A 21084-nucleotide genomic window follows, 5' to 3' on the forward strand; every position below is an offset into this window, starting at 1 on the left:
TATCTCCAAGAAAGCAGGTTAGGTCCAAGATGAGTTAGTGAGAAGCCCAGAGCGGAGCAGAGTATATACCTTCATGGTCATCTGACAAAGAGTCCTCATCCAGCCTTTCAGGCACGTTGGCCCAAGCTGTGAGACGTGAGCGCATACAGAGTGACACGTGCAACACGTTATGGCATCACAAAGCACGGTCATGCGGCGTAGGGCTTCCAAATAAAGACCCACCTTCGTCATCGGACATGTCCAGGAACTCGTTCATGGTCTCGGGGACGTTGAGTTTGTGTTTCTCGGCTGTGCTCTGCAAGGTGGAAAAGCAGAAATGCGACACAATGAGCTGCAATGCAAGAGTTGTATTGGAAATGTTACTCACATTTTGTTGGTTTATTACCAGAGGTGGGTAGTAACGCGCTACATTTACTCCGTTACATCTACTTGAGTAACTTTTTGTCATGTCTGTGTAATCATGTTTTGTTTTAAGTCATGTTTTGTTTAGTTATAGGACTCTTTAGTTTCTGTCTCTTCACTCCCTTGTCTTGTTTCCATGATCACCCCATTAGTTTCACCTGTTCCACGTTTGGACTCATTGTGCACTCTTGATTGTCACCATAGCAACCCATTAGTTTTCACCTGTCACGTCACGCACCTGTTTCACGTTTTGAGTCACGCACCTGCTTTCACTAATCATGTCCATAGTATTTAAGTTCATTCTTTTCAGTTTGTCGTCCTGACGACCTCACCACATTTATGCTCTGTCCATGCCTGGCACTTCTTCCCATGTCCATTCTTCATGCAACTATTTTTGTCCAAGCCAAGTAAGTTTTTGTTCCATGTTTATAGTCTTTTTGTTTTTTCATAGTTTGTTCTGCGCCACTAGTGATGGGTTGATGAGGCGTCATGAAGCGTTTCGACACATTGCAAAACTGTATTGATACTGTGTCGATACTGTGTCACTAAATACTGACATCTGCTGGACATTAAAAATCCCTACAGGCAACCTATGGACCGACTCAACTGACACTGATTTGATGCCCTAGTACAGGGGTCACCAACCTTTTTGAAACCAAAAACTACTTCTTGGGTACTGATTAATGCGAAGGGCTACCAGTTTGATACACACTTAAATAAATAAATATATTGTCATTTGTAAGTTACACATAAGTGTGATTTAAACAAGAATAGCTAAATAAATACATTTATATATATAAAAAAATGGGTATTTCTGTCTGTCATTCCGTCGTACATTTTCTTTTTCCTTTTACGGAAGGTTTTTTGTAGAGAATAAATGCTGAAAAAAAACACTTAATTGAACGGTTTAAAAGAGGAGAAAACACGAAAAAAATTAAAATAAAATTTTAAATTTCGACTCTTTAAAATTCAAAATTCAACCGACAAAAAGAAGAGAAAAACTAGCTTATTTGAATCTTTTTGAAAAAATTAAAAAAAAGAATTTATGGAACATCATTAGTCATTTTTTCTGATTAAGATACATTTTAGAATTTTGATGTCATGTTTTGAATTGGTTAAAATCCAATCTGCACTTTGTTAGAATATTTAACAAATTGGACCAAGTTATATTTCTAACAAAGACAAATCAGTATTTCTTCTAGATTTTCCAGAACAAAAATGTTAAAAGAAATTCAAAATACTTTGAAATAAGATTTAAATTTGATTCTACAGATTTTCTAGATTTGCCAGAATAATTGTTTTGAATTTTAATCATAGTAAGTTTGAATAAATATTTCACAAATATTCTTCATCGAAAAACCAGAAGCTAAAATATTTATTATTCTTTACAATAAAAAAAAAAAAAATACTTGAACATTGATTTAAATTGTCAGGAAAGAAGAGGAAGAAATTTAAAAGGTAAAAAGGTATATTTGTTTAAAAATCCTAAAATCATTTTTAAGGTTGTATTTTTTCTCTAAAATTGTATTTCTAAAAGTAATAAGAAGCAAAGTAGAAAATAAATGAATTTATTTAAACAAGTGAAGACCCATCCATCCATCCATTTTCTACCGCTTATTCCAAGTGAAGACCAAGTCTTTAAAATATTTTCTTGGATTTTCAAATTCTATTTGAGTTTTGTCTCTTTTAGAATTAAAAATGTGGAGCAAAGCGAGACCAGCTTGCTAGTAAATAAATACAATTTAAAAAATAGAGGCAGCTCACTGGTAAGTGCTGCTTTTTGAGCTATTTTTAGAACAGGCCAGCGGGCGACTGATCTGGTCCTTACGGGCTACCTGGTGACCGCGGGCACCGCGTTGGTGACCCCTGCCCTAGTATATACAATAATATAAACCAAGTCATTTAGGATTATTTCATATCTTCATTTAAATAAAAATATATTTGTATCTTTTTTAGATACAGTCAATAAATAATGTGAACATGTATCATAACATGGAAATCTAAGAGAACGTGTTGTGGATGATTGTGGACTGGGAATTGTTTTTATTTTATTTTTTTACACATTTTTATAAAAAAAAAAAAAAAAAAAGTTTTTCCGACGTATTACATTTTAGACGATTTCTCTTCTTAGTTATTATTTCTCCGGCTGTAGAAAAGAGCCGCTCACAGGGCACAGAGGAGGCGACACAGTTGGCGTATCGGTCACGTGACCAAAACAGCTCATGATCGGTCACGTGACTTTCTAAAACCGACACAGGGTTTTGCTCTATGAGCTCGACGCATGCGCCGATGCATCGGTGTTGCCGGACCCATCACTATCCGCCACTGTCATGACTTGGTCTTGGGTGTGTGCTTTTCCGGGATGCAACGGAAAGTTGGCTCAAGCGAGACGGGAATGAAGGTACATGATTTATTTATTATTATCAAAAAAAAGGAATAAATGAAAGCGCGCACAGTGGCGGAGAATAAACTATGAAACCAAAAGACTATAGCAAAAAAGTACAAATGAAAAGCACGCACAGTGGCGGAGAACAAACAATGGGAGACCGGGCTTTCTGCTCCGCCGCTCCCAGTCTGTGGAACGCTCTCCCTGACCACCTGAGGGCACCACAGACTGTGGATGCTTTTAAAAAAGGCTTAAAACCCTTCTTCTTTTTTTTTTTGATATATGCATACTAGTTTTAGCTATTTAACTGTTCTAGTTTTTTATTTTTATTTTTTTTTTGTCTTTATTTAAAAATACATTCTCCACTTGTTTATTTTTTTTTATCCCCTTTTCTTTTTTGTTAGACATTTTCTATCATTTTCTCTTCCTACAGCCCCAAACAATGGGAGACCGGGCTTTCTGCTCCGCCGCTCCCAGTCTGTGGAACGCTCTCCCTGACCACCTGAGGGCACCACAGACTGTGGATGCTTTTAAAAAAGCCTTAAAACCCTTCTTTTTTTTAAAAGCCTTTATTTTTTAGATATATGCATACTAGTTTTAGCTATTTAACTGTTCTAGTTTATTTTTTTTATTTTTTTTTTGTCTTTATTTAAAAATACATTCTCCACTTGTTTATTTTTTTTATCCCCTTTTCTTTTTTGTTAGACATTTTCTATCATTTTCTCTTCCTATAGCCCCAAACAATGGGAGACCGGACTTTCTGCTCCGCCGCTCCCAGTCTGTGGAACGTTCTCCCTGACCACCTGAGGGCACCACAGACTGTGGATGCTTTTAAAAAAGGCTTAAAACCCTTCTTTTTTTAAAAAGCCTTTTTTTTTTTAGATATATGCATACTAGTTTTAGCTATTTAACTGTTCTAGTTTATTTTTTTTTTGTCTTTATTTAAAAATACACTCCACTTGTTTATTTTTTTTTATCCCCTTTTCTTTTTTGTTAGACATTTTCTATCATTTTCTCTTCCTACAGCCCCAAACAATGGGAGACCGGGCTTTCTGCTCCGCCGCTCCCAGTCTGTGGAACGCTCTCCCTGACCACCTGAGGGCACCACAGACTGTGGATGCTTTTAAAAAAGGCTTAAAACCCTTCTTCTTTTTTTTTTTGATATATGCATACTAGTTTTAGCTATTTAACTGTTCTAGTTTATTTTTTTTATTTTTTTTTTGTCTTTATTTAAAAATACATTCTCCACTTGTTTATTTTTTTTTATCCCCTTTTCTTTTTTGTTAGACATTTTCTATCATTTTCTCTTCCTACAGCCCCAAACAATGGGAGACCGGGCTTTCTGCTCCGCCGCTCCCAGTCTGTGGAACGCTCTCCCTGACCACCTGAGGGCACCACAGACTGTGGATGCTTTTAAAAAAGGCTTAAAACCCTTCTTCTTTTTTTTTTTGATATATGCATACTAGTTTTAGCTATTTAACTGTTCTAGTTTTTTATTTTTATTTTTTTTTTGTCTTTATTTAAAAATACATTCTCCACTTGTTTATTTTTTTTTATCCCCTTTTCTTTTTTGTTAGACATTTTCTATCATTTTCTCTTCCTACAGCCCCAAACAATGGGAGACCGGGCTTTCTGCTCCGCCGCTCCCAGTCTGTGGAACGCTCTCCCTGACCACCTGAGGGCACCACAGACTGTGGATGCTTTTAAAAAAGCCTTAAAACCCTTCTTTTTTTAAAAAGCCTTTATTTTTTAGATATATGCATACTAGTTTTAGCTATTTAACTGTTCTAGTTTATTTTTTTTATTTTTTTTTTGTCTTTATTTAAAAATACATTCTCCACTTGTTTATTTTTTTTTATCCCCTTTTCTTTTTTGTTAGACATTTTCTATCATTTTCTCTTCCTATAGCCCCAAACAATGGGAGACCGGGCTTTCTGCTCCGCCGCTCCCAGTCTGTGGAACGCTCTCCCTGACCACCTGAGGGCACCACAGACTGTGGATGCTTTTAAAAAATGCTTAAAACCCTTCTTTTTTTTAAAAGCCTTTTTTTTTTTTTAGATATATGCATACTAGTTTTAGCTATTTAACTGTTCTAGTTTATTTTTTTGATTTTTTTTTTTGTCTTTATTTAAAAATACATTCTCCACTTGTTTATTTTTTTTATCCCCTTTTCTTTTTTGTTAGACATTTTCTATCATTTTCTCTTCCTATAGCCCCAAACAATGGGAGACCGGACTTTCTGCTCCGCCGCTCCCAGTCTGTGGAACGTTCTCCCTGACCACCTGAGGGCACCACAGACTGTGGATGCTTTTAAAAAAGGCTTAAAACCCTTCTTTTTTTAAAAAGCCTTTTTTTTTTTAGATATATGCATACTAGTTTTAGCTATTTAACTGTTCTAGTTTATTTTTTTTTTGTCTTTATTTAAAAATACACTCCACTTGTTTATTTTTTTTTATCCCCTTTTCTTTTTTGTTAGACATTTTCTATCATTTTCTCTTCCTACAGCCCCAAACAATGGGAGACCGGGCTTTCTGCTCCGCCGCTCCCAGTCTGTGGAACGCTCTCCCTGACCACCTGAGGGCACCACAGACTGTGGATGCTTTTAAAAAAGGCTTAAAACCCTTCTTCTTTTTTTTTTTGATATATGCATACTAGTTTTAGCTATTTAACTGTTCTAGTTTATTTTTTTTATTTTTTTTTTGTCTTTATTTAAAAATACATTCTCCACTTGTTTATTTTTTTTTATCCCCTTTTCTTTTTTGTTAGACATTTTCTATCATTTTCTCTTCCTACAGCCCCAAACAATGGGAGACCGGGCTTTCTGCTCCGCCGCTCCCAGTCTGTGGAACGCTCTCCCTGACCACCTGAGGGCACCACAGACTGTGGATGCTTTTAAAAAAGGCTTAAAACCCTTCTTCTTTTTTTTTTTGATATATGCATACTAGTTTTAGCTATTTAACTGTTCTAGTTTATTTTTTTTATTTTTTTTTTGTCTTTATTTAAAAATACATTCTCCACTTGTTTATTTTTTTTTATCCCCTTTTCTTTTTTGTTAGACATTTTCTATCATTTTCTCTTCCTACAGCCCCAAACAATGGGAGACCGGGCTTTCTGCTCCGCCGCTCCCAGTCTGTGGAACGCTCTCCCTGACCACCTGAGGGCACCACAGACTGTGGATGCTTTTAAAAAAGGCTTAAAACTCTTCTTTTTTTTTAAAAGCCTTTTTGTTTTAGATATATGCATACTAGTTTTAGCTATTTGACTGTTCTAGGTTTTATTTTTTTTAATTTATTTCCTTTTTTAAAATGTATTTATTTATTTCTATTTTTTTAATACACTGTAGCACTTTGAGGTTGTTTACTCAATACAAAGTACTTTTTACAAATAAAATCTATTATTATTATTATAAATTATGAGGGTTTTAAGGCTTTTTTAAAAGCATCCACAGTCTGTGGTGCCCTCAGGTGGTCAGGGAGAGCCTTCCACAGACTGGATGCTTTTAAAAAAGCCTTAAAACCCTTCTTTTAAAAAAAAAAAGCCTTTATTTTAGATATATGCATACTAGTTTTAGCTATTTGACTGTTCTAGGTTTTTTTTAATTTTTTTTTTTATTTCCTTTTTTAAAATGTATTTATTTTTTTTAATTTTTTTAATACACCATAGCACTTTGAGGTTGTTTACTCAATATAAAGTACTTTTTACAAATAAAATCTATTATTATTATTATAAATGGTCAACACATTGAGTGAACAAACTAAAAGTACACCTCAGCGGATCTTGTTTAGCATAGTTTGAAGATTATTTGATTAGGAACATTAGTCAAGAACTGACCACAGTGTTGAGGTCTTCGTCCGTCACAGGCTTGAGGGTGTCCACCACAGAGATGTAACCAAGGTGACGGGCCATGGTCAGCGCCGTGTTGCCATTCTGAGCGAAAGGAGAGAGAGCGACAGGAAGTGAGAAAACCGACGGCCTGGCAGCCAAGTTGAGTCCACGGCACTGACCGTGGTGAGCTCGCTGGCCGAGGCGCCGTGCTGGAGGAGGAGGTTGATGATGTGGGTGTGGCCCTGCTGCGCCGCCTGGTGCAGAGGTGTGTAACCGCTCTGGAGGAACACGAGCAAAACAAGACTTTGTGTTGGAGGCTGCGATCACACTTGAAGGTAAAAAAACATGTACCGGATTTTCCGGACTATAAGGCGCACTTAAAAGTAAGTCTTTGCTGTCGTCCAGCATTCTGTGTTTTGTTTACTTCGCAGCCAGTTCAGTTTGAGTTTCGTTCTGCACAGCCTTCCCTAAGCTTCAATGCCTTTTCAGAGCGGCACTCGCCCTTTGTTCATTTTTGGTTGAAGCATAAGATACTTTTTTACCTGCACCCTGCCTTCCGCTGTCGTCTGCATATAGTGATCATGACACGACGTGTTCCCGACATCTACAAAGCAATTAGCTACCTGCTGCCACCTACTGATATGGAAGAGTATAACATGGTTACTCTACCACATTATTTACGGATTATAATGACAGTGTTTTTCGGACTATAAATCACATTTTTTTTCATAGTTTGGGTGCGACTTATACACAGGAGCGACTTATGTGTGAAATGATGAACACATTAGTCTAAAATATCAAATAATATTATTGATGTCATTCACGTAAGAGACTAGACGTATAAGATTTCATGGGATTTAGCGATTAGGAGTGACAGATTGTTTGGTAAACGTATAGCATGTTCTATATGTTATAGTTATTTGAATGACTCTTACCATAATATGTTACGTTAACATACCAGTTGGTTATTTATGCCTCATATAACGTACACTTATTCAGCCTTTATTTATTTTAAATTGCCTTTCAAATGTCTATTCTTGCTGTTGGCTTTTATCAAATACATTTCCCCCAAAAATGCGACTTATACTCCAGTGCGACTTATATATGTTTTTTTCCTTCTTTATTATGCATTTTCGGCCGGTGCGACTTATACTCCGAAAAATATGGTACTTGTGTGCAAAACATATTTTTAACCCAAATAGGTGAAATTAGATCATCTCCCACGGCACACCAGACTGTATTTCACGGCACACTAGTGGTTGAAAAACACTGGCCTAATGTACGGAATAATTCTGGTTGAGCTTACCCACCTCGAAGCTATTTTATTTGGTACATGGTGTAATGATAAGTGTGACCAGTAGATGCGCCTTATAGTCCGGTGCGCCCTATGGTCCGGAAAATACGGTACTTCAGTGCAGTTTGCTTCATGGGACCAAAGACTGCAGTTAAAAAAAAAGGACTTAATTGGACAGCAACAATTCCCACACATTCATTTATTCATTCATGGCAGCCCGCCATAAATAAATGATGACCGACACAAATAATAATGTACAAACTTTTCTACAGAACAAATAAAAATATGCTTTGGTGTACAAACCTTGTCTAAGTGTACATGTGGAACTTTTCTTTGACAGAAAGACAATAAAACAAACAAAAAAAACATAAACAAGTAATTAAAAACCTATAATTGACAACAAGAAGTTGATCAAGAGATTTCAGTGTTAAAAGTAAAAATGAAAAAACAATAAATATATGACTTACTTTAAATTCCGGTCTATAAGCCGCTACTTTTTTCATACACTTTGGACCATGCGGCTTATAAAACGGTGTCGCTAATTTATGGATTTTTCTTCACTAATCATAATCATAAGCTCGAAGACCTCGATGAAGAACACAAACCAAGGACCCAGATTTCCCTCGCCCGGACGCGGGTCACCGGGGCCCCCCTCTGGAGCCAGGCCCGGAGGTGGGGCACGATGGCGAGCGCCTGGTGGCCGGGCCTGTCCCCATGGGGCCCGGCCGGGCACAGCCCGAAGAGGCAACGTGGGTCCCCCCTCCAATGGGCTCACCACCCATAGCAGGGGCCATAGAGGTCGGGTGCAGTGTGAGCTGGGCGGAAGCCGAGGGCAGGGCACTTGGCGGTCCGATCCTCGGCTACATAAGCTGGCTCTTGGGACGTGGAACGTCACTTCGCTGGGGGGGAAGGAGCCTGAGCTAGTGCGTGAGGTGGAGAAGTTCCGGCTAGATATAGTCGGACTCACTTCGACGCACAGCAAGGGCTCTGGAACCACTTCTCTTGAGAGGGGATGGACTCTCTTCCACTCTGGCGTTGCCGGCAGTGAGAGGCGACGGGCTGGGGTGGCAATTCTTGTTGCCCCTCGGCTCAAAGCCTGCACGTTGGAGTTCAACCCGGTGGACGAGAGGGTAGCTTCCCTCCGCCTTCGGGTGGGGGGACGGGTCCTGACTGTTGTTTGCGTTTACGCGCCAAACAGCAGCTCAGAGTACCCACCCTTTTTGGATTCACTCGAGGGAGTACTGGAGAGTGCTCCCCCGGGTGAGTCCCTCGTTCTACTGGGGGACTTCAACGCTCATGTTGGCAGCGACAGTGAAACCTGGAGAGGTGTGATTGGGAAGAATGGCCGCCCGGATCTGAACCCGAGTGGTGTTCTGTTATTGGACTTTTGTGCTCGTCACAGATTGTCGATAACAAACACCATGTTCAAACATAAGGGTGTCCATATGTGCACTTAGCACCAGGACACCCTAGGCCGCAGTTCCATGATCGACTTTGTAGTTGTGTCATCGGATTTGCGGCCTCATGTTTTGGACACTCGGGTGAAGAGAGGGGCGGAGCTTTCTACCGATCACCACCTGGTGGTGAGTTGGCTGCGATGGTGGGGGAGGATGCCGGACAGACCTGGCAGGCCCAAACGCATTGTGAGGGTTTGCTGGGAACGCCTGGCAGAGTCTCCTGTCAGAGAGAGTTTCAATGCCCACCTCCGGAAGAACTTTGAACATGTCACGATGGAGGTGCTGGACATTGAGTCCGAGTGGACAATGTTCCGTACCTCTATTGTCGAGGCGGCCAATTGGAGCTGTGGCCGCAAGGTAGTTGGTGCCTGTCGTGGCGGTAATCCTAGAACCCGTTGGTGGACGCCGGCGGTGAGGGATGCCGTCAGGCTGAAGAAGGAGTCCTATCGGGTTCTTTTGGCTCATGGGACTCCTGAGGCATCAGACAGGTACCGACAGGCCAAGCGGTGTGCGGCTTCAGCGGTCGCGGAGGCAAAAACTCGGACATGGGAGGAGTTCGGGGAGGCCATGGAAAAAGACTTCCGGACGGCTTCGAAGCAATTCTGGACCACCATCCGCCGCCTCAGGAAGGGGAAGCAGTGCAGTGTCAACACCGTGTATGGTGGGGATGGTGCTCTGGTGACCTCGACTGCGGATGTTGTGGATCGGTGGAGGGAATACTTCGAAGACCTCCTCAATCCTACCAGCACGTCTTCCTATAAGGAAGCAGGGCCTGGGGAATCTGTGGTGGGCTCTCCTATTTCTGGGGCTGAGGTTGCCGAGGTAGTTAAAAAGCTCCTCGGTGGCAAGACCCCGGGGGTGGATGAGATCCGCCCGGAGTTCCTTAAGGCTCTGGATGTTGTGGGGCTGTCTTGGTTGACAAGACTCTGCAACATCGCGTGGACATCGGGGGCGGTACCTCTGGATTGGCAGACCGGGGTGGTGGTTCCTCTCTTTAAGAAGGGGAACCGGAGGGTGTGTTCCAACTATCGTGGGATCACACTCCTCAGCCTTCCCGGTAAGGTCTATTCAGGTGTACTGGAGAGGAGGCTACGCCGGATAGTCGAACCTCGGATTCAGGAGGAACAGTGTGGTTTTCGTCCTGGTCGTGGAACTGTGGACCAGCTCTATACTCTCGGCAGGGTCCTTGAGGGTGCATGGGAGTTTGCCCAACCAGTCTACATGTGCTTTGTGGACTTGGAGAAGGCATTCGACCGTGTACCCCGAGAAGTCCTGTGGGGAGTGCTCAGAGAGTATGGGGTAACGGACTGTCTTATTGTGGCAGTTCGCTCCCTGTATGATCAGTGTCAGAGCTTGGTCCGCATTGCCGGCAGTAAGTCGGACACGTTTCCAGTGAGGGTTGGACTCCGCCAAGGCTGCCCTTTGTCACCCATTCTGTTCATAACCTTTATGGACAGAATTTCTAGGCGCAGTCAGGGCGTTGAGGGGATCTGGTTTGGTGGCTGCAGGATTAGGTCACTGCTATTTGCAGATGATGTGGTCCTGATGGCTTCCTCCGGCCAAGATCTTCAGCTCTCACTGGATCGGTTCGCAGCCGAGTGTGAAGCGACTGGGATGGGAATCAGCACCTCCAAGTCCGAATCCATGGTTCTCTCCCGGAAAAGGGTGGAGTGCCATCTCCGGGTTGGGGAGGAGATCTTGCCCCAAGTGGAGGAGTTCAAGTACCTCGGAGTCTTGTTCACGAGTGGGGGAAGAGTGGATCGTGAGATCGACAGGCGGATCGGTGCGGCGTCTTCAGTAATGCGGACGCTGTATCGATCCGTTGTGGTGAAGAAGGAGCTGAGCCGGAAGGCAAAGCTCTCGATTTACCGGTCGATCTACGTTCCCATCCTCACCTATGGTCATGAGCTTTGGGTCATGACCGAAAGGACAAGATCACGGGTACAAGCGGCCGAAATGAGTTTCCTCCGCCGAGTGGCGGGGCTCTCCCTTAGAGATAGGGTGAGAAGCTCTGCCATCCGGGAGGAGCTCAAAGTAAAGCCGCTGCTCCTCCACATGGAGAGGAGCCAGATGAGGTGGTTCGGGCATCTGGTCAGAATGCCACCCGAACGCCTCCCTAGGAAGGTGTTTCGGGCACGTCCGACCGGTAGGAGGCCACGGGGAAGACCCAGGACACGTTGGGAAGACTATCTCTCCCGGCTGGCCTGGGAACGCCTCGGGGTCCCCCGGGAGGAGCTGGACGAAGTGGCTGGGGAGAGGGAAGTCTGGGCTTCCCTGCTTAGGCTGCTGCCCCCGCGACCCGACCTCGGATAAGCGGAAGAAGATGGATGGATGGATGGATGGATAATCATAATCAATTTTGTTATAAATGATTGACCTATTCAAGGTTCCAATTACTTTACATCTAATATTACACTTTGAAATATTTTTTGGGGGGAGAATATTGCATATTTTGTGTGTTTGCCTTAAAAAGCAAAGTTTTCTTTGACATAAAGAGTATTAAAAAAAACAAAAAAAATCAGTAATAAAAATGTATAATTGAAAAAAAAGATGTTGATCTAAAGAATTAAGTGTTGAAAGTAAAAAAAAAAAAATGTATGACTTATTTTTAGCACTTTTATGAGTAAGACCCTTTTGGATCCTCTAGAATTTTCCATCCATCCATTTTCTACCGCTTATTCCCTTCGGGGTCGCGGGGGGCGCTGGAGCCTATCTCAGCTACAATCGGGCGGAAGAATTTTTGTGAAATTAAAATTTTTTTAAAATAACTAATTGCTCAAAAATGAATAATTAATTAAAATCTATGTTTTTATAAATTATTGACTTATTTAGGGCTCCAATTACTTCAAATAAAATAAAAATATTGCACTTTAAAATTTAGCGGGGGGGGGAGGAGGTTGCATATTTTGTGTTTTTACCATTAAAAAAAGCGTGGTCCGGAAAATACGGTGCTTCATGGGACCAAAGACTGCAGTTAAAAAAAGGACTTAATTGGACAGCAACATTTCCCACACATTCATTTATTCATTCATGGCAGCCCGCCATAAATAAATGATGACCGACACAAATAATAATGTACAAACTTTTCTACAGACCAAATAAAAACATGCTTTGGTGCACGAACCTTGTCTAGCAGGCCCGGCCCTAACCAATCTGGCGCCCTAGGCAAAATTTTAGGTGGCGCCCCCCCCACATCGGCAGTGAAGTGTATATACGCACAAGAAACCGAATAGCTTTGTCTTTGACCTTTTTTTTTACTTAAAGAAAGCAAATTAACAATCAGAATAGTTAAGATAAAAAAAAATATGAATAAATAAATGAATGCAAAAAATAAAAAATGAATATATGAAATACAATATTTTTTACATACATATTGCTTAATTTACATTAATGATGTGCACTTGAACAACTAGGCTTACAACTATACCTAATATATAAAGGGGTGGAAAAGTGACTATTACCTGCAGGGCAAACATTAGCTAACCAGAAGGCAATAACAATGTAAAACAAAAACACCTGCTTATAAGATCTAATACAAATGTCCCTGAGGAATGTAAGGTGGGAGTACTGTAATTACCTAACGTTACATTATTATTTTCCATAACAATTTAGCCCCCTCCACAATATTAACCCGACGTTAAAACAGAACTAGCTATTTATTGATTAGCAATTGCCGAATCATGTAACATTAGCTTAATGCTAAAAAGCCAGGTTACTATCACATTCTGTAACAGACAAATAATTTCATGTAGGCTAACGTTACCTACCTGCTACCTCTGTCTTTTCTCGTTTCTCCTCCTCTTCTTTTCTCTTTTTTCTTCCCTGGGCACCTGACAGTTTTGGCCGTTTTGACATCTTGTGTTGATTTTTTGATGTGGTGACGTCCAAAAAGAGTCATGATACGGGAAGGGAGAGGGCGCACCGTATTTCTATTATATAGGCTTTACTTTGCATTTTAATTAACGTGGGATTATTTTTTGTATTTAGAAATAATAGTACCAACTTTTTTTTTTTTTTTTCTCCAACATTTGTGGCACTGGCGTGGCGCCCCCTGATGGACGGCGCCCTTAGCATTTGCCTATACGGCCTATGCCACGGGCCGGCCCTGTTGTCTAGGTGTACAGACACCCATTGTGTGTCTCACAGTGCAGCCATTTTGTGCCCGGAAGCACATCCATTGTGGGCGGGCTAATCGCTGTCTAGTGCTCAATTAGTTAGCACAGCAGTGCTGTCGTTAGCTACTGTGCTAATAGCTACCTTGTGTGCTTTGTTAGCCCTTTTACAGCTTTTTACTAGTTTTGCTAGCTCAATATGTGTCCACAGAAAGCAAATGAACAAGTGGTTTGAAATATCCACACTTATCCTTTCCCTCCTCCTCCCTTCCGCTGCACACCAGGAAGATTACCCGACAAGGTAAAGAGGATTTAAATTTTTTATTCAGAATCGTTGTCGTGACCTGGCTGTCAAAGTTTGTGATGTCATACTGTGGGTGCACCACAGCGCTAGTGACAGTGTGTGTGCGTGTCGGCAGGGCGGATGCAAATGAGGACAGTGCAGCTAGTTATTGTTTTGGTTCTGTTGTTAAATAAAAAGTTGATCAATCACCCCCTTGTTATGATAGTTTGATATACAGTATGGTATAACAGTTTGTATTGTGTTCAAAGTGTACACACGTTTACTAAAATATTAACTCGTGTCCTTATTAGTCGTCTTTACATCGTTTCTTATGAGGAAATGATTTAATATACACACACTTTTATATTCCCCAACCCTGTCTAAGAACCAATCAAGCTCGTAATTTGAGGTTCCACTGTATATTGGCACTCTCTGTTAATGTAGCTTGTCGTTCCAACTTTGTACAGTAGATGGCATCGTAACTCTGCTTCTTAAACCTTAGTCTGCTAGATCAGTGCTTCTCAAACAACAAAAGCATTTGGCTCTCCAAGTACCACCATCGACTGCATGCAAAGTAACATATACATATATATATATACATATATATGTATACATGTATATATATATATATATATATATATATATATATATATATATATGTATGTGTGGGAAAAAAATCACAAGACTATTTCATCTCTACAGGCCTGTTTCATGAGGGGGGGGGTACCCTCAATCATCAGGAGATTTTAATGGGAGCATTCGCATACCATGGTTTATATAGGGCACAGAGTGGGTGGGTACAGGCTGGCCTAGGGGCGTGGTGATTGGCTCATGTGTTACCTAGGAGGTGTTTCCGTCTATGGCGGCATGTTGTTACAATTTCGCTGCGCTTGTTGAGGGATGACAGGTCTGGACGGTAAATAATAAACAGTTTCTCTTTCAAGCATAGGTTGCATCTTTTATTACCACTATTGTAAGGTGTAATGGATGCAAGAATTTGCCATGTTATTGAATATTCAACATTATTGTCTTTGAGGTCCCAAATGTGTTTGCTGAGTTCTGTGGTGTTTCGCAGGTTTTTGTTCCTGAAAGAAGCCTTGTGATTGTTCCATCTGGTTTTGAATTCTCCCTCGGTTAATCCTACATATGTGTCGGATGTGTTAATGTCCTTGCGTATTACCTTAGATTGGTAGACAACTGATGTTTGTAAGCACCCCCCGTTGAGAGGGCAATCAGGTTTCTTTCGACAGTTACATCCTTTGTTGGTTTTGGAGTCGCTCTGTCTGGGGGCCGACGGCTCGTTTGCAATTGTTTTGTTGTGGTTTGAGATGATTTGTCGTATATTGTTCATGCAGCTGTAGCTCAATTTAATGTTGTTCTTGTTGAATACTTTTCTTAGGGTGTTGTCTTTGGGAAAGTGTTTGTCAATCAGATTGAGGAATTTGTGTCCAATGTTCGTTGAGACGTTTTTGCTGTATGGGGGGTTGTACCAGATGATGTCGTTTCGTTTTCTGTTCTTTTTTGGCTGGTTTCCTGGCGTGGGTTCATAGGTGAGGGTGAAATTGTATCCGCTTTCATCAAGGGCTTTTTGGTACGGAGGGGTTGCTTGGTCAAATTCAGCTTTGCTAGATGACAGCATCGATAGCCTTTTATTGATTCCGGTAGGTATTCTTTTCGTGGTGGTGGGTGGGTGGTTGCTGTCATGGTGCACGTATTGGAGTGTTGTGTTGGGTTTCGTGAATGGTTGGTAGCTGTTATTTCTCAGGTTGAAAGTGACGTCAAGGAAGTTGACGGTTTGCTTGTTGGCTTCAATCGTGATCCGTAGGCCGTTCTCTTTGAAAATTTGGCATATGCGCTTCTTGGTATTCTCGCTGCTCCTTGGCGAGGCGCGACACACTGCCAGTCCGTCATCACGGTAAATACCAAGGTTCGGATTGAGGCTAGCGAGCTGGGAGAGGAGGAAACTCCCAACGAGTTCACACGTTTCTGCTCCGTCAAAACTTCCCATAGTGACGTCAAATGTTGCATTGTTCTTTTTTTGCCATGGTATATATATATATATATATACAATATATATATACATACATACATACATATACACATCCATATATATATATATATATATATACATATATATATATATATATATATATGTATACACATATACATATACACATATGCATATATATACATATACATATAGTATATACATATACACATATATATATATATATGTATATACATATATATATATACACATACATATATATATATGTATATTGTCAGAGGCAGATATTTACATATATCCGAATTTTAGTGTTACTTATTTTCTTTCATAGTCATATTTGAAAACAGCTCGTGTTTTCCATTTCATTTTCAAAGCTTCACTCTAGCAAGTAAACTGTGTGTGTTAACCTTGAGTTCTTTGGAATGTATTATGGCTAGGGAGACGTTGTGCTTGTATTATGGCTAGGGAGGGGGGGAAGGAAAGAGGGGTTTTTGGCGTTGGGGAGACAGACCATTTTTGGCGGCGCAATAGAATGTTCTAAGGTTTAGACTGGTCTCAAAAAGTATATTTGCAAAGCTTTGAAAATATACAACAAAAATACCTATTCTGTCTCTGGTGGTTTTTCAACTCAGCTTTAAAGTGTCGTAAAGAGCACGGGAGCGAATTGTGACTTGACTAGTCATGGTCATTTTTGCACCATGACTAGGAAAGGTTGTTTGGATTGGGTGGTACAAGTAAATGCTGTGTTTGTGATGACAAGAGAGTACACGTCATGGTCACCAACCTGAATTTCTCACACAGTCCACAAGATGGCGACAAATTGCCACCTGTCAACACCCTGGCTATTTAAATGTAATATGAAAGCACCACCAGCTTGCTGGACATCCCTGATTTAAACCAGAACACAACAGTTTGAGGTTTTTTTTTACCTTGGTTTTGCCGTTGACTCTGGCGTGATTCTGCATGAGGAAGTTGGCCATCTTGGCGTTGCCATAGTGACAAGCCACATGCAGCGGCGTGTAGCCCATCTGTGAGAAAGTGAAGATGGTCAAATCATGACATGATAACTTAAAAATAAAGACAACTTTAGATTGTTTTCTTTGTTTGAAAATAGAACAAACACATTCTCAATTTGTTTTCATACACGTCCAGTCCATAGTGGATCTAACATAATAGTGTGAGAGTCCAGTCCATAGTGGATCTAACATAATAGTGAGAGTCCAGTCCATAGTGGATCTAACATAATAGTGTGAGAGTCCAGTCCATAGTGGATCTAACATAATAGTGTGAGAGTCCAGTCCATAGTGGATCTAACATAATAGTGAGAGTCCAGTCCATAGTGGATCTAACATAATAGTGTGAGAGTCCAGTCCATAGTGGATCTAACATAATAGTGTGAGAGTCCAGTCCATAGTGGATCTAACATAATAGTGAGAGTCCAGTCCATAGTGGATCTAACATAATAGTGTGAGAGTCCAGTCCATAGTGGATCTAACATAATAGTGTGAGAGTCCAGTCCATAGTGGATCTAACATAATAGTGAGAGTCCAGTCCATAGTGGATCTAACATAATAGTGTGAGAGTCCAGTCCATAGTGGATCTAACATAATAGTGTGAGAGTCCAGTCCATAGTGGATCTAACATAATAGTGTGAGAGTCCAGTCCATAGTGGATCTAACATAATAGTGAGAGTCCAGTCCATAGTGGATCTAACATAATAGTGAGAGTCCAGTCCATAGTGGATCCAACATAATAGTGTGAGTCCAGTCCATAGTGGATCTAACATAATAGTGAGAGTCCAGTCCATAGTGGATCTAACATAACAGTGTGAGAGTCCAGTCCATAGTGGATCTAACATAATAGTGTGAGTCCAGTCCATAGTGGATCTAACATAATAGTGTGAGAGTACAGTCCATAGTGGATCTAACATAATAGTGTGAGAGTCCAGTCCATAGTGGATCTAACATAATAGTGAGAGTCCAGTCCATAGTGGATTAGAATAATAGTGTGAGAGTACAGTCCATAGTGGATCTAACATAATAGTGAGAGTCCAGTCCATAGTTGATCTAACATAATAGTGTGAGAGTCCAGTCCATAGTGGATCTAACATAATAGTGAGAGTCCAGTCCATAGTGGATCTAACATAATAGTGTGAGAGTACAGTCCATAGTGGATCTAACATAATAGTGTGAGTCCAGTCCATAGTGGATCTAACATAATAGTAAGAGTCCAGTCCATAGTGGATCTAACATAATAGTGAGAGTCCAGTCCATAGTGGATCTAACATAATAGTGAGAGTCCAGTCCATAGTGGATCTAACATAATAGTGTGAGAGTCCAGTCCATAGTGGATCTAACATAATAGTGAGAGTCCAGTCCATAGTGGATCTAACATAATAGTGAGAGAGTCCAGTCCATAGTGGATCTAACATAATAGTGTGAGAGTCCAGTCCATAGTGGATCTAACATAATAGTGTGAGAGTCCAGTCCATAGTGGATCTAACATAATAGTGAGAGTCCAGTCCATAGTGGATCTAACATAATAGTGAGAGTCCAGTCCATAGTGGATCTAACATAATAGTGTGAGAGTCCAGTAAATTCCCAGTCCACAATCATCCACAACACGTTCTCTTAGATTTCCATGTTATGATACATGTTCACATTATTTATTGACTGTATCTAAAAAAGATACAAATATATTTTTATTTAAATGAAGATATGAAATAATCCTAAATGACTTGGTTTATATTATTGTATATACTAGGGCAGGGGTCACCAACGCGGTGCCCGCGGTCACCAGGTAGCCCGTAAGGACCAGATCAGTCGCCCGCTGGCCTGTTCTAAAAATAGCTCAAAGAGCAGCACTTACCAGTGAGCTGCCTCTATTTTTTAAATTGTATTTATTTACTAGCAAGCTGGTCTCGCTTTGCTCCACATTTTTAATTCTAAAAGAGACAAAACTCAAATAGAATTTGAAAATCCAAGAAAATATTTTAAAGACTTGGTCTTCACTTGGAATAAGCGGTAGAAAATGGATGGATGGATGGGTCTTCACTTGTTTAAATAAATTCATTTATTTTTTACTTTGCTTCTTATTACTTTTAGAAATACAATTTTAGAGAAAAAATACAACCTTAAAAATGATTTTAGGATTTTTAAACAAATATACCTTTTTACCTTTTACATTTCTTCCTCTTCTTTCCTGACAATTTAAATCAATGTTCAAGTAAATGTATTTATTTTTTATTGTAAAGAATAATAAATATTTTAGCTTCTGTTTTTTCGACGAAGAATATTTGTGAAATATTTCTTCAAACTTACTATGATTAAAATTCAAAAAAATTATTCTGGCAAATCTAGAAAATCTGTAGAATCAAATTTAAATCTTATTTCAAAGTATTTTGAATTTCTTTTATTAATTTTTGTTCTGGAAAATCTAGAAGAAATACTGATTTGTCTTTGTTAGAAATATAACTTGGTCCAATTTGTTAAATATTCTAACAAAGTGCAGATTGGATTTTAACCAATTTAAAACATGTCATCAAAATTCTAAAATTTAATCAGGAAAAATGACTAATGATGTTCCATAAATTCTTTTTTTAATTTTTTTCAAAAAGATTCAAATAAGCTAGTTTTTCTCTTCTTTTAGTCGGTTGAATTTTGAATGATAAAGAGTCGAAATTGAAGATAAACTATGTTTCAAAATTTTATTTTAAATTTTTTCGTGTTTTCTCCTCTTTTAAACCGTTCAATTAAGTGTTTTTTTCATCATTTATTCTCTACAAAAAACCTTCCGTAAAAGGAAAAAAAAAATGTACGACGGAATGACAGACAGAAATACCCATTTTTTTATATACAGGTAAAAGCCAGTAAATTAGAATATTTTGAAAAACTTGATTTATTTCAGTAATTGCATTCAAAAGGTGTAACTTGTACATTATATTTATTCATTGCACACAGACTGATGCATTCAAATGTTTATTTCATTTAATTTTGATGATTTGAAGTGGCAACAAATGAAAATCCAAAATTCCGTGTGTCACAAAATTAGAATATTACTTAAGGCTAATACAAAAAAGGGATTTTTAGAAATGTTGGCCAACTGAAAAGTATGAAAATGAAAAATATGAGCATGTACAATACTCAATACTTGGTTGGAGCTCCTTTTGCCTCAATTACTGCGTTAATGCGGCGTGGCATGGAGTCGATGAGTTTCTGGCACTGCTCAGGTGTTATGAGAGCCCAGGTTGCTCTGATAGTGGCCTTCAACTCTTCTGCGTTTTTGGGTCTGGCATTCTGCATCTTCCTTTTCACAATACCCCACAGATTTTCTATGGGGCTAAGGTCAGGGGAGTTGGCGGGCCAATTTAGAACAGAAATACCATGGTCCGTAAACCAGGCACGGGTACATTTTGCGCTGTGTGCGGGCGCCAAGTCCTGTTGGAACTTGAAATCTCCATCTCCATAGAGCAGGTCAGCAGCAGGAAGCATGAAGTGCTCTAAAACTTGCTGGTAGACGGCTGCGTTGACCCTGGATCTCAGGAAACAGAGTGGACCGACACCAGCAGATGACATGGCACCCCAAACCATCACCCAACCATGCAAATTTTGCATTTCCTTTGGAAATCGAGGTCCCAGAGTCTGGAGGAAGACAGGAGAGGCACAGGATCCACGTTGCCTGAAGTCTAGTGTAAAGTTTCCACCATCAGTGATGGTTTGGGGTGCCATGTCATCTGCTGGTGTCGGTCCACTCTGTTTCCTGAGATCCAGGGTCAACGCAGCCGTCTACCAGCAAGTTTTAGAGCACTTCATGCTTCCTGCTGCTGACCTGCTCTATGGAGATGGAGATTTCAAGTTCCAACAGGACTTGGCGCCTGCACACAGCGCAAAATCTACCTGTGCCTGGTTTACGGACCATGGTATTTCTGTTCTAAATTGGCCCGCCAACTCCCCTGACCTTAGCCCCATAGAAAATCTGTGGGGTATTGTGAAAAGGAAGATGCAGAATGCCCGACCCAAAAACGCAGAAGAGTTGAAGGCCACTATCAGAGCAACCTGGGCTCTCATAACACCTGAGCAGTGCCAGAAACTCATCGACTCCATGCCACGCCGCATTAACGCAGTAATTGAGGCAAAAGGAGCTCCAACCAAGTATTGAGTATTGTACATGCTCATATTTTTCATTGTCATACTTTTCAGTTGGCCAACATTTCTAAAAATCCCTTTTTTGTATTAGCCTTAAGTAATATTCTAATTTTGTGACACACGGAATTTTGGATTTTCATTTGTTGCCACTTCAAATCATCAAAATTAAATGA

The 21084-nt window shown here is 40.3% G+C and overlaps 1 protein-coding gene across 1 annotated transcript in view; it reads right to left on the minus strand.

Annotated features, from left to right (window-relative positions):
• The window catches only part of LOC133572380 (ankyrin-3-like), a 367012-nt gene that overhangs the window by 161333 nt on the left and 184595 nt on the right, over window positions 1–21084 (minus strand). The window contains exons 20-24 of the mRNA XM_072915334.1: window positions 16697–16795; window positions 6793–6891; window positions 6620–6715; window positions 223–295; window positions 70–126 (exon numbers count right to left, since the gene is read on the minus strand). Coding sequence (XP_072771435.1) covers window positions 70–126; window positions 223–295; window positions 6620–6715; window positions 6793–6891; window positions 16697–16795 — 424 coding nt within the window. The remainder of the gene's footprint in view (window positions 1–69; window positions 127–222; window positions 296–6619; window positions 6716–6792; window positions 6892–16696; window positions 16796–21084) is intronic.

This window comes from Nerophis lumbriciformis, linkage group LG02 (assembly GCF_033978685.3).
Source record: "Nerophis lumbriciformis linkage group LG02, RoL_Nlum_v2.1, whole genome shotgun sequence".
NCBI classification, from domain to species: Eukaryota; Metazoa; Chordata; class Actinopteri; order Syngnathiformes; family Syngnathidae; genus Nerophis; species Nerophis lumbriciformis.